This window comes from Tupaia chinensis, unplaced genomic scaffold, assembly GCF_000334495.1.
Source record: "Tupaia chinensis unplaced genomic scaffold, TupChi_1.0 Scaffold142846_1, whole genome shotgun sequence".
Taxonomy (NCBI): Eukaryota; Metazoa; Chordata; class Mammalia; order Scandentia; family Tupaiidae; genus Tupaia; species Tupaia belangeri.
The window spans coordinates 1,861,843-1,879,712 of NW_006202691.1; the positions used below are offsets into that span (position 1 = coordinate 1,861,843).

Consider the following 17,870-nt stretch of genomic DNA (forward strand, 5'->3'; position numbering starts at 1 on the left):
TACTAGAAAAAAAGAACATGGGCCAGCCCTGTAGTGCAGTGGTTAAGTGCTATAGGGAGCTGGACTGAGTGTTGGCCCAGTGGTTTAGACAACACAGAGTAAATGTGCACATGTGCCCCACATCCTGATGGGACAGGGAATTGGAGGAAAAGGACTGCAGTGTGACCACGCCCCAGTGGGGGTACTTGCTCTCACACTCTTGCTCTCTGGTGAACACACACACTCTAGAAATTTTTTTTAAAAAATTGTAAAGCTGGGGCCAGCAGGTGGCGTGATGGTTAAGGCACTGGACACTTCTACATGGTCTACCACGGTTCAAGTCCTGGACCTGGTGGCTTGCTTTCTTACTTTCCCTCTCTCTGTGTCTCTTTCTGGTCAAATTTTAAAAATATAATAATAAAATAAAGGAATGAATAAATAAAATAAATAATGATTTTAAAAATATCATAAAAGCTCAATAAAGAAACACATTTATTATAGAAAATTCAAAAAATAATTAGCAATGATAATTATTACATATTCAATTAATAAACAGTTAATTAGTGTTATCACTCATAATTTGTTTACCAAGAGTCAACTGCTGACAATGCAGAAAGACCTTGGAGAGATTGTTCTAGATTTTTGCTGGTGTCTGGGCAAGACTATACTTTCTGAGGTTTTTGTTTTGTTTTGTTTTGTTAATGAATAGCCTGTACTGACTTCAGAGTTCCAGGACTTAATGCTGACAGTCAGCAGATCTTTGTGTTTATTTTTGGTTCTGCATGCTGTTCTTCAAACCCATTTCCTCTTGTCCTTTCCCCAGCGGAGGCAAAGAAACATTGGCCTATGGTTCTCTCACAGAACTGAACCACTGCACCTTAACCTGCTCTTCTCGGGGTGGATCACACACCACTGTGTTGAGTCCCGTTCTCCAGTTTTATCACTTGAGGCTTTGCTTGAGCCTTCTAGGAGGCTATGAGCCCGTTTTTCCAGCAACTGGTTTACCAGGTTATTTGACATCCACCTTCCTGAAAGCAGGAAGTTGGATCAGATGGCTTTTGGGATTTCCTTTCAGTTCTGACCCTATGTGTCCCTTCTCGGGGTCTGGCTTACAACTTGCACATGGCAAATATTTAGTAAGCCTTACTGGCTGTATGACTCAAGAGTGGTTCTTAATAAGAGCTACAAAAATAATAAAGGCAGTTCCAGGAATTAGTTGGCTACTCAGTGGAGGAAGACCAAGCAGGGAATATGCAGGCTTCCTGCCCGTTTCCTGGCTATTTCTCCCCCATACTCATCTCAAAAGGGACAATCACAAAGAGTGGTGTGAGACCTCCCGGAGATCCCTGGCAGTAGCCTCTCTGCACAGGCTGCGTCTGGGGGAGAATGTTCTTTAAGGAGTTTGGACTGCATGGGGGCTGCTCTTACTCGATTTGGACTGGAGTCCTGGACAGCTGGGACTCATCCAAGTCACCTCCTCGTTTCCTTGTTCCTTTCCAAGGAAGTCACTGTTAAATGTGGACTTTCTGAGAGTGCATTGTTGTACCCGAGTAACCATGAACCTGAATCTTAGCCACATTCATCCTCTCCCTCAATTTGAACCCCTATGGCAGTAACTGGGAAGCCAAAGAGGGAGGGAGCGCTAGCAGTGGGGTGACGGTGCCACATGCCTCTCCTAGAACTGTAGATCTTTGTGGAGGCATTCAAAGCACTTCTGCAGGAAACACCTGAACTATTCTGTCAAACACCTTCCCACACTGACCCTCCGTTCTTTGCAGTTATTTACCATCACCTACCCTACTTTTATTTGTCTTGTTTCTCAGAGTTAAAAAAAAAAAAAAAAAGCCATTTGCCCAAAATACTCCCAATCAACCTCTATCTTCTTCCATCATTCAGAAGACTCCTGAAACCACCTCTTCCAGGAAGTCTTCCATGACTAACAAGAACAATGAAACCTCTTGACCTCTCTCCATACTAACCACTCTCCTCAAAGAACTTCCCCTTTTTCTCACAGAACATAAATGTTACAGTTTATTTATTAGTTTAGTGTTAATTTTGAATAGTTGCTCGGGAAGGGTATAACTGTACATGATGCTTTCCAAGAAACAGGACGATGTCTAACTTGTGCAAATGACCCCAGCACATCAGAGCAGTAAACGAGGGCCTTTGCTATAGGTGTGACTTTGCAGTCGCTCCGGCCTTCAGAACCTGAGTTACATTTCCAGCGGTGCTGCTCATATGTGCAGCGTTAGCCCGATGTTTCCATAGTGTTCATTCTACAGATATTTACTCCAGAGCTTGCTATGAGCCAAGCACCGTGCTAGGTACTAGGAATGTAGTTCCTTCGGAAGTTTTTTTCCCCCCCTCTTCAATTGCCAGAGAGCTCATGTGCTTGTCAGAGAGAAACAGAGAGACAAAGAGAAAAATAAAGGGAGAAATCACTCCCCATTTGGGCATGGTTATGCCACAATCCCTTTTCCTTCAATTCTCCATCCTATGGGGATTTTGGCAACACATGGATGCATGCTTAGTGTGCTTTTCAAGGCACTGGACTAGGATTTGAACCACGGTCAACCATGTGAGATATGGCTCATTTTAACCACAAGGATATAAGACACCTCCCTTTGAAAGTTTCAGTGACTATTTGACCATTAACTCTGGCCTACATTCTTCTAAATATTTATGCCTGTATATAGTCCCTGTTCCACCCTTTTTGGAACCTGAGCTGGCCTGTGAATTGCTTTAATTAATAGAATATAATAGACCTGATGTACCAATTTTAGGTTTAAGCCCAGGAAGGCCAGGAGGTTCCTACTTTTGTGGTTTTGAGATCCCCGAGCTACCAAGAGCAAAGTCCAGCTACTCCACTGGAGAAATCATGTGGAGAGGCACTTGGAAAGCTAGAGGCCCTGAGGAGACAGGGAAAAGGAGAGCTCTGCTTTCCCAGTGTCCCAGCAGAACCCGGCCTCCAGCCAATCCAATTGAATGCAGCCACATGAGTGACCAGTAGCTAAACCAGCGGGAGAACCATACAGCTGAGCCCACCACACATTGTGTGCAACCTTTTGGTTCTTAAGTCACTCTTTCGGGATGGTTCATTATACCACACAAAGTTGACACCCTCCAAAATTCTGAAGACAGGAGTGGAACATATGACCTTCCAAAGCAACTTTAAGCTACTTTAACAAACTAGATGCTTAGAAATTTAAAATCAAGCAGAGCCATGGTAACAATGGTCCTTAAAACCTAGCCCATACCAAGTTCTCAGACAAGAATTAGCATGTCCATCTTTTCTAAAATAAATGATAAAACTGATTTAATCCCCAAAAGTTACCAACAGGATTTTTTTTTGTCATATCCGGCAAGTTGATTTTAAAGTTCACATGGGAGAGTTGACCCCACCATACAGTGATTAAGGGAGCTGGATTTCACACCTGACCATGGGTTCGAATCCCAGCTTCAGTGGCTTAAAAAACGTGCTGGGCATGCAGCGTGCATGCCCAAAATCCTGACAGGAAAGAGAAAGAGAGATGGAGAACCACGCTTTCTCTCTCTGGCAAGTAATATGCACCCTCTGGCAGTAAAAATTGTTTTAAAAGTCTGTGTTGGCAAATATATAAGCAAAAATAGAAACTTTATGGAAAGATAACAGATGGAGAAAGATAGTCTTAACAGAAAATAAATATATCGGGTGTTATAAAAATTAAAGTGGCATTATGTTCTTTTCATAATGGTATGGGCATTATGAAAAGAACAGAATAGGAAGAGACCCAAACATATATTAGTTTTTACTAGATGAAAAATGTGGCATCTCAAATCAGTGGATGGAAAGAAGCAACATTCAATAAAATGGTGTCAGGAGAGGTGGTTAGCCTTTTGGATAATGAAGGGATCAAATGGCCCCCATAAACATTTCTCGACCCAGTCCAATCCAGCTATTTAAAGAATTTTGGGGAGGTAACTCTGACTCTTTGAGGATGACTCAACACTTTTCAGATTTACTTCCTCACCAAGATAGCGTGTGGAGGTAGGGGAAAAGGGTGCTGGAGCCATATACCCTCTTGGAACCCTCTGATTTCCATGGCGATGTCCCTGTCCACCTGTTCTCTGGGCACGTCTGATGATGAGGTCAAGCCTAGATTATGTGGGAGGGCTGACCCCTCCGTACAGTGATTAAGAGAGCTGGATCTCATGCCTGACCATGGTTCGAGTCCCAGATTGGGTTAGGTCCAGGCTTGAGGTTCTCCCTGACCACTTGGCTCTCCTCAGCTCCTAGCAGCACTGCATTCACATCAAGAATGGCTGTGACTTTAATGTCTAGACCAATGGCCACTCTGCAGCCATCAAATTTGGGGTGATTTGTCACTCTCTTTGGTGTCCTCCTGAGAGACCGCCAGCCACCTCAACTGGCTCCTCCACAATTCTCTGCATGGCATGTGGAGATCTCCAAATACCTCTGTGCGACCAAGAGCTGAGGCCAGTTCCAACGGCTAAATGGTGTCCTTCCATTGATCTCAAAATAATTTTCAAAACATTATCCTTGTAACAGGCTATAGAACTTTAGAAAATGGATTTAATTTCAAGTAGCAGTCAACCACAATGATTTTTTTATAATTCAGGTTAATATTACCATTTGCTATAATTCAAATGTGTTCCCCCAAAGTTCATGTGTTGAAATTTGGTTGGACCATATTAAGAGGGTGGAAACTTCACTCAATTATGAGATTAGGAGGTGAAGCCACTGGGAGGTGATTAGTATAAAATAACGTTACCAGGTTGGGCACCCCATAATCGAATCCTGGTTGATTTATAAAGAGAGGGAGAGAGTCCAGAGCAAAGACAGACACAGACACATGCTCTGTGCTTGTTATGTCTCTCCTTATGAAACCCTGCAGAGTCCCCACCAATAAGAAGACCCTCACCAGATGCAGCCCCTTGACCTTGAACCTCCAAAACCATGAGCTAAATAAATCGTTATTTTTTTAACAAATTACTCAGTGTGGTATTCAGTTATTAGTGACAGAAAAATGGACTAAAACACCATCCAAAAGAAAGGACAATGAATTAAATGTGTGGTATACACTTCTAAAAACTGTATGACTCAGTTATCTGGAAGTTGTTTTAAAAGCTTATTCTCAGTTCACCAACTCAGAATTTCTTATAATTCTAATGCTCAACAGTCAAGAACATTAGCTTCCTACAGTAAAGAAATGACTGGCTATAATAATTTCTATTTTCCAAGCAATTAACAGCAAAGTACACATTTAGCACAATAAGATAATCAGCAGTTTCAAACAACTTTGACTAATGTCTTAGAGGTTGTTATTACTATTATGTATTATCTGATATTAGCTATTAATTCCTTTGAAATTTAGAGATGTTTGTTGTTACCATATGTTGCTATATGTCATTGGAATTTAAAAAAAAAAAAAGGGTTATAATGCGAGGACATCGGAGACTCTGGACATGACCTTTGCCGTGAATCCAGAGAGAAGCTGGAGGCAGGGCTGGGAGGCAGAAGGCCTTTACTCTGCTAAGTACAGTATGTAGACTATTGGGAAGGTGGTGGTGCTTGCTCTCTTATCTCTTCACCCTGAAGATAACAGTCCCTTCCTCATGGGTTGTTTCTGAGGATTAAATGACAGTCCATGTGAAGCTCTTAGTATGTTCTTAGCATGAACATTCTATACATGGTAACTGCTAGTTTTGCTTGCTATTACCATTAGCAAATAAGTTGATAAGATACTTACTAAACATTTACAAAAAGTATTTTAGGGCCACCCTCACGGACTAGTGGTCAAGGGAGCTGAATCCCACATGGCTGACCACATGGTTCAAGTCCTGACCCCAGAAGGTTGAAAAACACGCTGGACACTTGTATGTATGTGTCCAAAATCCCAACAGGATGGAGAAATGGAAGAGAGGGGATCGTGACATTTCTATGTCCTACTGGGGGTATGTTTTCTCCCTCCCTCTTTTTCTGTCTATGATGAGTATAATTTGTCTTCTAGCAATTAAAAAAAAGAGAGAGCAGCAGGGGCAGGGCAGTCAAGGCTCACATGGCCAAATGCAGTTTAAGTCTTGGTACTGGCAGCTTGCTTTCTCACTTTCTCTCTGTCTGTGTGTCTCTGGTGAATGTACATGCCCTGCAGCAAATTTAAAAATAATAAATAAATAAATAAATAAATAAATAAATAATTCTTTTAAAAAGAGCAGCAAAAAAGTGGTTTTGTACAATTCTGGGCATACAGTAAATTCTTCCTATTTTGTTTTTGGAATACGCTGCTTTAAACAAGCCTATAATTCATACTATTTACTAGTGACTGTCTTAATCTGCTTTGCATTGCTAACAGAAATATCTGAGAGTGAGTAATTTATAAAGAAAGAGAGGTTTATTTGACTCACAATTCTGGTGGCTACAAAGTCTGAAGATGTAGAGCTGGCATCAGGTTGTCCTATGTCACAGCATGGCTCACAGAATCAGAGAATGACAATACATGCAGGGAGAGCAACCTGGGGGTCACCATCTTTCTTTTATAACAACCCCCTCTCTCTAGAACCAGCCCTTCTCAGGAGAGCTAGAATGTTCAAGTCTCTCACAAGACAACATTAATCCATCCAGAGGTCCATCAATGCCTCTATGGTTCAGTCTCTGCCCTGGCTATCCCATATCCCAATGGCATTACACTGGGGACTAAAGTCCAAAAAAGCCTTTGGGGGACAAACCATCATCCAAACCATACTAGTGGCCTTTCCCCCAATTCTGCTGTACTGTTATAGTGTGGCTTCATTTAATCTCTTGTTTTTCTTTGAGTAATCTTTTATCTTGAACTACTCTGAGCAGATTGAATTGTGACCTCATTTAGCTAGAACAAATCTGGCATCTTAGGTTTATTTAAACAATTTTATTCAAATCTGATTTGTAGGGAGATATGCAAGAGAAAGAGTTTTGTTAGAGAAAAAAGAAAAAAAAAAGACTTCTGAGAATTTTCAGGCTCTGGCCTGATGTGTTAAGTAGTGAAGGGAACCACAGACTTATCTGCTCATCAGGTACAGCATTAGGCGAGATCTCTGGAGAGAGGAATACCATCACAGACCCTTAGCTGCCACATCCCAGCTGGGCCCTCCATTTCCTCTCACTTTGACGTGGGGCACCCGCCAATGGCGAGCTCCCAGCAAATTAAGTATAGTGTTTCGGAGGGGAGCCATATATGGGAGTGCTTGAAGTGGGGGTGAAACATAAATAATGCTTATTTATGTGTTTGAATTTATGTTCCCTTTGAGTGTGAAAGACAAGGGAAATGAGTAATTTTAGTAAGGAGTATTTCTAAAGAAGCAAAATGTAATCATTTGTCAAATCTGAAAAATTTTTTAAAAAGGAGAACTCTTGGGTCAGGATTCCAACAAAAAGAAATTGCAGTGAGTGTTAAAATTTGCCGGTAAGTTACCAGAATTTCTTAGGGCTTCACCATAGTTTCCAAAACCAGACAAAACCATTTCTTGCAATCAGCTAATTCCACAGAAGTCTCCAGGCCCAAGTTTCACTCTCATGTTCCCTCTAGGAGCAAAAGTGCATGTCTGCCTGCTCCTGAGACTCCCAGCTCTGACTTGGTCCCTTACTAGATCCCTCACCCCACCCCCGGCCTCTCCCATAAATGACAGCAAGCTGATTCTGGGCAGGGTCTGTGCCTTGGTTTACAAGTGTGTATCTTAGCACACTATTTACAGTCATTGAGCATTTGTGGAATAAAAGGAGGTGTGATTATGAAAAAATATTTTAAAACATCATTTAGAATGTGGTCGAGTCTTCTAGGGATCTTGGGCATACACAAACACACATACACATACACACACACACACACACACACACACACATCTAGGATGAGTTTAAGCCACTGAGTCCAGGACTCAAACCCTGGTCAACTCAGTGGGAGTCCAGTGATGTAACCATTACACCATCTGCGGGTCTCACCCCCGCTAAATTTTTATCAGGGATGGAAATGAAGCAAGATACCAAGATCAAAGCTTCCCATTCTTCTGAAGACACTGAGCTCTAAAATGGCTCAAAAGAAAAGGAGCTTCCAATATAGGAAAAGAGAGCAAGGAAATCATAACATGGAAATGGCAACTGAATCGGTTGTGCTACAAAAGGCAGAGCTAATGCTTCAGAAGGACTAAAGGGTTGTTGGGGTGATCCAAGCAAGGACCCTGACAGGGAGGGTAACCACGGTGTAAGGGTCTGACAGGATCAATGTTCTTACAAGAAGAAACAGTGGAGTACTTGTGTTCTTTCTATCCAGATGTTCACACCGAGGAAAGGCCATGTGGGGACATAGCAAGAAGGTGGCTATGTACAAGCTAGGAAGATGGCCATCACCAGCATCCTGATCACGGACTTGTAGCCTCTAGAACTGTGAGAAATAAATATCTGTTGTGTAAGTCATCCAGCCTGTGGTATTTTGTTACAGCAGCCTGCACAGATGAATACAGATTTTGGTACCAAGAAGTGCTACTATAACAACTGTGTAATGGGTAGAGGCTGAAAGATATTTGAGATGCATGTTAGAAAATGCCAGGGTGGTGGTGAAGGGACTGGTGATAAAAATATGACCATTGCATGTGATTCTAGTGAGGGTGCAGAAAGAGGAAAGCTGAAAAGCCCCAGCTTTTTAGGGGATACATGAATATCCATGAGCAGAATGCTGGTAATGTGTGCATTCAAGGTCATTCTGGTAGACCTCAGATGGAAATGAGAAGCAGGTATTGGACACTGGTGTTTGCACTATAAAGCAGCAAAGAACTTGGCTAAATTATGTTCTAGTGTTTTGTGGAAAGTAAAACTTTTCAGCAATGAAACTGGATTATTTAGCTGAGTTTTTTTTTTTTTTTGAGAGGTTTTCACTATAGGGCGCGTGCGCTCGCCAGACAGACAGAGAGAGAGACATAGAGACAGAAAGCGAGAAATCACCCCCCAGGGGGGATGGTCACGCCGCAATCCCTTCTCCTCCATTCTCCTCTCGGGATCTTGGGCACGCACGCACACGCGCCCGGCGTGAGATTTAAGCCACCGGGTCCGAGACGCGAACCGCGGTCGACTATGTGGGAGTCCAGCGACATAGCCATTACGCTAACTGCTGGTTCCCTTTAGCTGAGTTTTGAAGTGTGGAAGGAACTTCCTGGGTCATCCTTACTACTTAAAGTAAAATATGAGACAGAGAATCCTTACTACTTAAAGTAAAATATGAGACAGAGAAACTGAAAGAATGGTTAAGCAAAAAGGAACCCAAATTTAAGGATTTAGAACATTCTCAGCCTATACATATAGTGAAAGTTAAGGAAACTTATTCTGAAGAGAACAGCCAAACAATTGTTTATTTGATAAAGAGTTTAGTATGCATATGAACCACAGATTTAATCAGCCACCTCAGCAGAAGCCAGAAATAGAGATGGGATTATACCAGCACAAACAGTGCCAGCGGGGATCAAAGCAGCAGAAACACTACCAGTTTTTTTTTATTTTTAAATTTTTATTATTATTATTATTATTATTTTGGAGAGGTTTTCACTACAGGGCGCGTGCACTCGCCAGACAGACAGAGACAGACATAGAGACAGAAAGCGAGAAATCACCCCCCAGGGGGGATGGTCACACCGCAATCCCTTCTCCTCCATTCTCCTCTCGGGATCTTGGGCACGCACGCACACGCGCCCGGCGTGAGTTTTAAGCCACCAGGTCCGGGACGTGAACCGTGGTCGACTACGTGGGAGTCCAGCGACATAGCCATTACGCCAACTGCTGGTACCCGACACTACCAGTTTTGACCAAAGAGCAAAAGATGGGACAGTAGAGCAATATTCCAGATACCTGTGTGTACGCCCAGGATCTTGATGCCCAATCGGGAGGTATTTTCTCTCTCTCTTTTTCCCTGTCATATGCACACACATGCACTTTATTATGAATAAAGGAAAAAGGCTTTTTAAAAAAATAAATAAAAATGAAGTTTGATATGTTCTGAAATGCAGTGTGGGGCTGGCCCCAAAGAGCAATGGTTGGTGCTGTCCAGAGGAAGCTGGACTCCACATGGCTGACCAGGGTTCAAGTCTTATCCCGGTGGTTGAAAAAACACTCTGGGAATGTGTGCATGAATACCTCAGATCCAAACAGGATAGAGAATTGGAGGAAAAAGGACTGTGAAGTGACCAGGCCCTGTTGGTGGGTGCTTTCTCTCTCCTTCTGTAATACATGCATGCACATGCCCTCTGGTATTAAAAAAATAAGGAAATGCAGAGAAGTGACCTACCATCTGACTAAAGCTGATTTTAAGAATCCCTACGGTAACTCTTAAAAATACACAGTATCAAGATTTTGGGCTTTGTACATTATTTTAATAAAAAACACACTGCTATGTACAAATATACAGGTCTCAAATTATAACATTAAAACACAGAATGCAGTAAAGTGGCTTTGTAAGTCACTGAGACAGACCTTCTGTCAAATCTATACATTTATGATTATTAAAACACAAGGAGCCAGGGCAGTACAAATTTTTCAACCTCATGATTAGTAAATTCCTCTGAAAATGGATGAAGGTAAAGTAATCATCAAAAGGTGAAACAATTTTGTTAATTAAATTAAACAGCCGTATCTACATTGCATAACGAGTTAGAGACACACAATAAGTGCTATAAAAAATTAGAATTAAGTATAGGCTTTTTTCATGTAGTTTTCTTGGACTTCTACCAATGATTATATATTAAATATATAAACATCTTCAAATGTAAAATACTTTGGTATGATTGCATCTGTTCCACAATGACAATTGACTAGTGTATTAATCTGATAACTATATATATATATATATATATATATAGTTTGAACTGGAATGATCTATAAAGGAATAAGTGAGAAATCCCCCAAAGAAACTATTAGTTCCAAGTCAAATTATGCTAAAAAATCTACAGAAAACCTAAATGTGGGCAGGAAACATTGGCCACATGTCAATTTTTATTTCTAAGAATAACAGCCACACTGGTAATTGTCTTAGCTATCTTACAAAACAAAACAAAACAAAACAAAAAAATCCCAAATTACCTGAACTCAGAGTAACAAGGTCAAAGCCAGTCTTGTCATCTATACGTTAATTTAAAAAAAAAATCAAACTGCATATATATATCTATATTAAAACAAAACCTAGCTGCACGTGCTGCTGTGCAGAACTAATGATTATTCTTCAACACTTAAAGATTACACAGCTCTTTTTTTTTCTCTAGAAAGATGCATATCAAGGAAACCCCATGGAATACATTATTCATAAAATTCTGTAAAAGCTGCAAGGAGGCCAAGAGCTAAATGGTACTTAATGAAAGCAGAAGTTTGCACCCTTTGTGCTCACTGATGAGCCTTGTGCCAAAACTCAAATATGCTTTTCATCTACTATAGATGAAACAGTGAGAAATATAACATTACATCATATCCCAGCAAAGCTACTACACTTGTAAAAATGAATCACTGGTAAAAGTTGCTTGTTGGTTTAAATGAAGTCCTATCTGAGTACTAGGCTGTAATTTAAATGTTATCACCTGTTTTCAATTCCCCAAATAAACAACAAAAAAAATTATGTATCAAGATTTATTCTCTTTGGCCGCAACGGATACCATTTTTTCTGGGGGCAGTCTTCAGTTCGCTTTCTTTTCAGTACGATGTCAGAGGTTTTCCTGGGAGCAGTTTCTGTTGGTGTGGTTTCTAGTTGTGCTATAACACTCTCAGGCTTAGCATCTGGTTTTCTACAGCAACTGGAAAAGACTTCTTGGTGGATTCTCTGGAGCTGGATAATAGGCTGCATCTTTAAAACTTGGGAAAACCCATCTCCTTGTTCAATTAATGCAGGCAAGGACTTAAACAAAACAAAACAGTACTACTCAGTAACCTTAGATTCAAACACAAACACACCGAGATGGACACAACATTCTAGATTTTAATTATTTGGGCCTAGACTTTTTCTGAGATCTAATTTTTGGGGTCACAGATATTTTAGTTTACCCTTAAAATACCAGTTTAAGCTGAGGAATTATAACTAGAAGCCAAGACTAAAAATGTATGTTCTGTTTCTACAATGCCTGGTAATAGAATAAAACTTCGGTAGAACTGGAGGTAAAAGAATTTCAGAACTCAAGACTAAAGGTCTGACATTCCATATTTTAGTATAATGAGTATTTAAAACAATCTTAATTATCAAAAGCAGGAATCTGCACATTTTTCCTGTAAAGGATATAATAGTAAACATAATATTTTAGGCTCTGGGGGCCTTACATCTCTACCACAAGAACTCAGTTGTGGTGCTGTAATGTGAAAGAAGTTATAGAGAATAAGTAAATGAATGGACACGGCTGTGTTCCAATGAAGCTTATTTACAAAATTATGTGGTGGGCAGAGTTTTAGCCGGGTCCACCAGAACTGGCCAACTCTTGACCAAGAAAGTTCTATGAGAACAGGATGGCCACCATAAAATCATGAAAGCAACCCACGCCACAAAAAAAGTTATAGAAAATTAACATCAGAACTGGAGAGATTCTGAAGGAGTTTAGACGTATTTGCTATATACTAGAACTCTCAATGTTTTCCTGTTTGGGTAAAAGGAGTGTCAAGAATGCAAACAATTTTACTACTGATAGTAATAATAAGTGTCCCGAGTTGGAGCAGTTGTTTAATTTACTTATTCAGAGCATGCTCTCTCGGAACTGATGCGGCAGTAAACACGACACCTTGTGAGGTCCCCTCTTGTGAGGTCCATAGGTGCATGAGATGATCTGGGCTGGCTGGGGGTGGACTGTGGCAACAAGCCTCTGTTGGAGGTGGTCTCTCGCTCTCTTTTTCACTGTCTGGCTCATACAATAAATAAATAAATTTAAAAAAAAAAAAAGGGACCAGCAGTTAATGTAATGGCTGTGTCGCTGGACTCCCACGTAGTCGACCGTGGTTCGTGCCCCGGACCCGGTGGCTTAAACTCACGCCAGGCGTTTGTGCATGCGTGCCCAAGGTCCCAAGAGGAGAATGGAGGAGAAGGGATCATGGTGTGGCCATCCCCTCTGGGGGGTGATTTCTTGCTTTCTGTCTCTATGTCTCTCTCTGTCTGACGAGCACATGTGCCCTATAGCAAAAACCTCTCCAAAAAAAAGTGTACAATTTTTGGAATCAGACAACCAGGGTTTAAACCCTGACTCAGCTGCTTATCTGGGCAACCTGCTTAGCTTCTCTGTGCCTCAGTTTCCTTATCTATAAAACAGTGACACAACAGTACCTATCTTACAGGGTTAGTGTTAAGGATTAAATGAGATAATACATGTAAGGCATCTATATGGTGTCTGACCCCATTCTACATGCTCAGTAAATGTTAGCTATTATTATCTCAAATTGTTTGATTGAATCGCTAACACTCAGAACACAAAAATATAACCCACTTTCGAAGAAATCAGGCATAATACCAGGCATATAGTAGGTACATGATAAATAGTAGTTATTCTGAATGTTACTGTTGCTTACTAAATTCATTAAAGATCTATTTAAAACACCAAAAATTCCTATTAGAGCAGACTAATACACATAGAAAGTTTGAAAGCAAATACCTTTTTTTTTTTTTTTTTTAGAGATTTTCACTGTAGGGCGCGTGCGCTCGCCAGACAGACAGAGAGAGACATAGAGACAGAAAGTGAGAAATCACCCCCCCAGGGGGGATGGTCACGCTGCAATCCCTTCTCCTCCATTCTCCTCTCGGGATCCTGGGCATGCACGCACACGCGCCCGGCGTGAGTTTTAAGCCACCGGGTCCAGGACACGAACCGCGGTCAACTATGTGGGAGTCCAGCGACATAGCCATTACGCTAACTGCTGGTTCCCAGCAAATACCTTTTGAAAATCATACATTTTGTTCATTTTAGCTTTTACCTTCATGGCTTCACTGATTTCCATAGTTATTGTTTCCCCTCTGCATTTCAAATTTTCCATACGAGTGGCTGAAAAGAAACCACCAAACAGTATTTCAGTTGTTCAACCTAACAGTAAATTATAAGACATGCAGATGCTATCCGGACAAAAATTGTTAAGACTACTGATATTAGCACAATCTTTCTTAGGATATTTTGTAATCTATTAAAACAAGTGTCCTACTGGGGCCAGCAGTGATGTGGTGGTTAAAGCCCTGGATTCCCACATGGACACCACAGTTGGAGTCCCAGACCCAGTAGCTTGAGAATCACTCCAAGCATGTATGCATGGTGGCCAAAATCCTAAGAGGAGAATAGAGGAAAAGGGATTGTGGCATAGCCACAACTGGCATAGCCCTCCTTGAAGGAGTATGGGGTGTGATTTCTTACTTTCCCTCTCTGTGTCTGCCTCGAGCATGTGCCCTATGACAAAAATCTTTAAAAAAAAAAAAAAAGTGTCCTATTAAATTTATCTACATAAATGAAGACTGTGAGAATATCAGGAGAGTAAAAGTATAAGATGGTACAAAGGATTCTATGAGTAGTCATAACACTGTGTGCCCCTAAGAGAGAGCCCAATGTGTGTTCTATATAGTCATGCATGATGACTGCACATGGCTGCATAATGGCGTTTCAGTCAATGATGTACCATACGTAAGATGTGGTAGTCCAGTAAGATTATAACGAGTCTGAAAAATTCCTAATGTCTAGTGACATCACTGTCATCAAAGCACTGTATCTAAGTATAGGTCCTTCAGGAGATATTCCAGAAAAGGCATTGCTATCATGGGAAATGAGAGCTCCATGTGTGTTACTGTCCCTGAAGACCTTCCAGTGGGATAAGATGTGGAGGTGGAAGACAGTGATAGTGATAATCCTGAAACTGTGCAGACCTGGGCTACTGTATGTGCTTATGTCTTAGTTTAAAAAATAAAAAATAAAACTAGACAACAGCTTATACAAATAGAATATGAAGAAAATATTTTGCACAACTATATTAGGTGTTTATATTTTAAGCTAAGTATTATAAATAAGCCAAAAGTTTTTAAAAATTAACAAGTTTATATAATAAAAACCTCACAATAAGCTGAAGTTAATTTATTACTAAAAGAAGTTTAACAAATCTAGTGTAGCCTAAGAGTACAGTGTTTATAAAGTCTACGGTAGTGTACAGTAATATCCTAGGCCTTGACATTCACTCACCGTGCACTCAGAAACTCACTCAGAGCAACTTCTGGTCCTATTCATGGTACATGCTCTATACAAGTGTACCATTTATTTTTCTTTTTAAGAGATTTTTTTGCTATAAGGTGTGAGCTCTAACTGGAGAGACAGAAAGACAGTGAGAAATTAATGGCCATGCCGCAATCTCTTCTCCTCCATTCTCCTCTAGAGATCTTGGGCACGCATGCATACATGCCCAGTGTGTTTCAGGCCACTGGTTTGGGACTCAAACTGCGGTCAACTACATGTGAGCCCAGCGACAACCATTATGCCATCTGCTGGTCCTTAGGTGTACTATTTTTATCTCTCATACTTTTACTCTCATATTTTTACTTACCTTTTCTCTGTTCAGATACAGATATTTACCACTGTGTTATAATTTCCTACAGTATTGCATGCAGCAATGTTTGCAGACTGGAGCAATAGGCTATATGTGCATTTAACCAAGTTGTGTAGTAAACTGTACCACAGGTTTGTAAGTACACTCTGATGTTGACACAAAAATCACTTGATACAATTCTCAGAACATATCCCTACTGTTAAGGGACACATGACTATATTATCTACCACTATGTTCAACATCTTTGAGCACTATCATTTTGTCTTTAAATAAATATTGGCTAATAATTCATTCCTGTATTACTTTGAATTTTATAAAAGTAAAACATTTAAACCTAGAATATACAATCATGTAGCACTGAGGCCATACATAGATGTGATTTCTGTAAAACAAACAAACAAAAAAATCTAGGTTTGATTGTCTGCAATATTTATTTCTCTTTCCTTATTTCCTTAATGCTTTTCTGATTCCTAATACATTTTTTTTCTTCCAAATTATTATAAACATTCATGGCTACACCATAAGAGAACTACATATTCATTAACAAAGTGATTTTAAAAAAGTCTTACTAAAAATTCAAATAAAATGAGATAAAAATCATCCCATTATGAAGTCATCTAAAAATTATTTTAGAAAAGTAGCTTGCATTAAAAATAAAGAACAAGCAGATAGAAGATCAATAAGGAAACAGAGAACATGAAAAACATATAAACCAAATAAACCTAACACATATAGAACAGAACACTCCACTGAACAACAGCAAAATACATATTAATATCATTTAGCCATTAAAAAGAATAAAGTACTACAGCCTGGTATCATGTATCTGAAGCTTGAAAACATGCTACATGGAAGAAATCACACATACAAGGCCACTTATTGTATGATTCCATTCTAAATATTTCATATATATCTAGAATAGAGGTAAAAGGCAAGTCAGTGGTTGCCAGATACTGGAAGAGGAGGGAATGGGGAATTTTTTAATGAGTATGGAGTTTCCTTCTGGAAATTATGATAATAAAAATATTCTGGAACTAGATGGGTTACACAACATTATAAACGTATTAGGTCGTCAAAAAAGTCATGATGTGTTTTTCTATGTAAAAATGCATCATGACTTCTATGATGACCTAATACTTCCAGAGAATTATATTTCAACTATAGCTCAAATAATAGTATATCATCTCATTTCCAAGATTAGGTTATAAAAGGACTGAATGCCAGTCATGGTGGCACATTGATTAACACAATGCTCCATGATATTGAAGCCACATGAGAAGGTCCTGGGTCCCATCCTGAGGTCTCCCTGTACGTGCTGGGCACACATACATGAGCCTGTTATTTTCATTCATCCTCTCTCTCTCTCGCTCTCTGGTCATTCTGTCTGGGAGAAGTAAGCTAACATAGTACAGGAAGCAAATAAAGAGGCTCATATTGGGAGGACTAGCAGCCAGCGAGGCCTGAACTAAAGCCTTCCAACAACCATGTGAACAGGATTGGAGGTGGATTTCACCATCCCAACTGAGCCTTATGAGGTAACCGCAGCCTCTAGCTGAAGCTCTTTAAAAACTTTGTGAGAGCCCTAAGGCAAAACTATGCAACTAAACTGCTACCAGATAAGTGACCCTCAGACACAGGGAGAGAAGATATTATTCTTAGGTGATATTTATTGCTAAACTTTGGGATAATTTAATAGGCAGCAACAGATAACTAATAGAATATATTGGGTCATCGAGAAAGTCTTGAAACATTTTTGCATAGAAAATCATAGAAAAATACATCATGCGGGTTGGTAGGTGGTATGATAGCTGAAGGCACTGGATTCCCACATGGCCAACCGTGGTTCGAGTCCCAGACGTGGGGGTTTGCTTTCTTCCCTTTCTCTCTGCCTCTCTCTGGTCAAATTAAAAAATAATAACAAATTGAATTAAATAATTATTTTTTTAAAAAATAAAAATATGAGCACCTAATAAAAGCAATATGTTTTAAAATCAATATATTTAGTGCTATCCTAGGTGAAAATTAAAATTCTCAGTGGCATTTATTTTTATATAATGTATGATTATAAATACTGTAATTCATTTTATGTGATGTATATTATTTCCTTGCACCTTATGACAGATATTTAAAATTTCAAATATATCTAAAGATATATCATTTGTTGGGACCAGCAGTTAGCGTTATGGCTACGTCACTGGACTCCCATGTAGTCGACCACGATTCAAGTCCCGGACCCGGTGGCTTAAACTCATGCCGGGTGCGTATGTGTACGTGCCCAAGATCCTGAGAGGAGAATGGAGAAGGAAGAATTGTGGCATGGCCATCCCCGGGGGGGGGGGGGGGTTTC

General features: G+C 40.1%; 1 protein-coding gene across 2 annotated transcripts in view; it reads right to left on the reverse strand.

Annotated features, from left to right (window-relative positions):
* Nucleotides 1-10,189: 10,189 nt before the first annotated feature.
* NSL1 (NSL1 component of MIS12 kinetochore complex) overlaps nucleotides 10,190-17,870 on the reverse strand; it is a 34,263-nt gene continuing 26,582 nt past the window's right edge. Inside the window, exons 5-6 of one of the 2 annotated variants that reach the window (XM_006163715.3) lie at nucleotides 13,922-13,989; nucleotides 10,190-11,873 (exon numbers count right to left, since the gene is read on the reverse strand). In XM_006163715.3, coding sequence (XP_006163777.1) covers nucleotides 11,595-11,873; nucleotides 13,922-13,989 — 347 coding nt within the window. In that variant the 3' untranslated portion in view covers nucleotides 10,190-11,594. The remainder of the gene's footprint in view (nucleotides 11,874-13,921; nucleotides 13,990-17,870) is intronic. The other variant, XM_014582213.2, reaches the window with a different exon arrangement.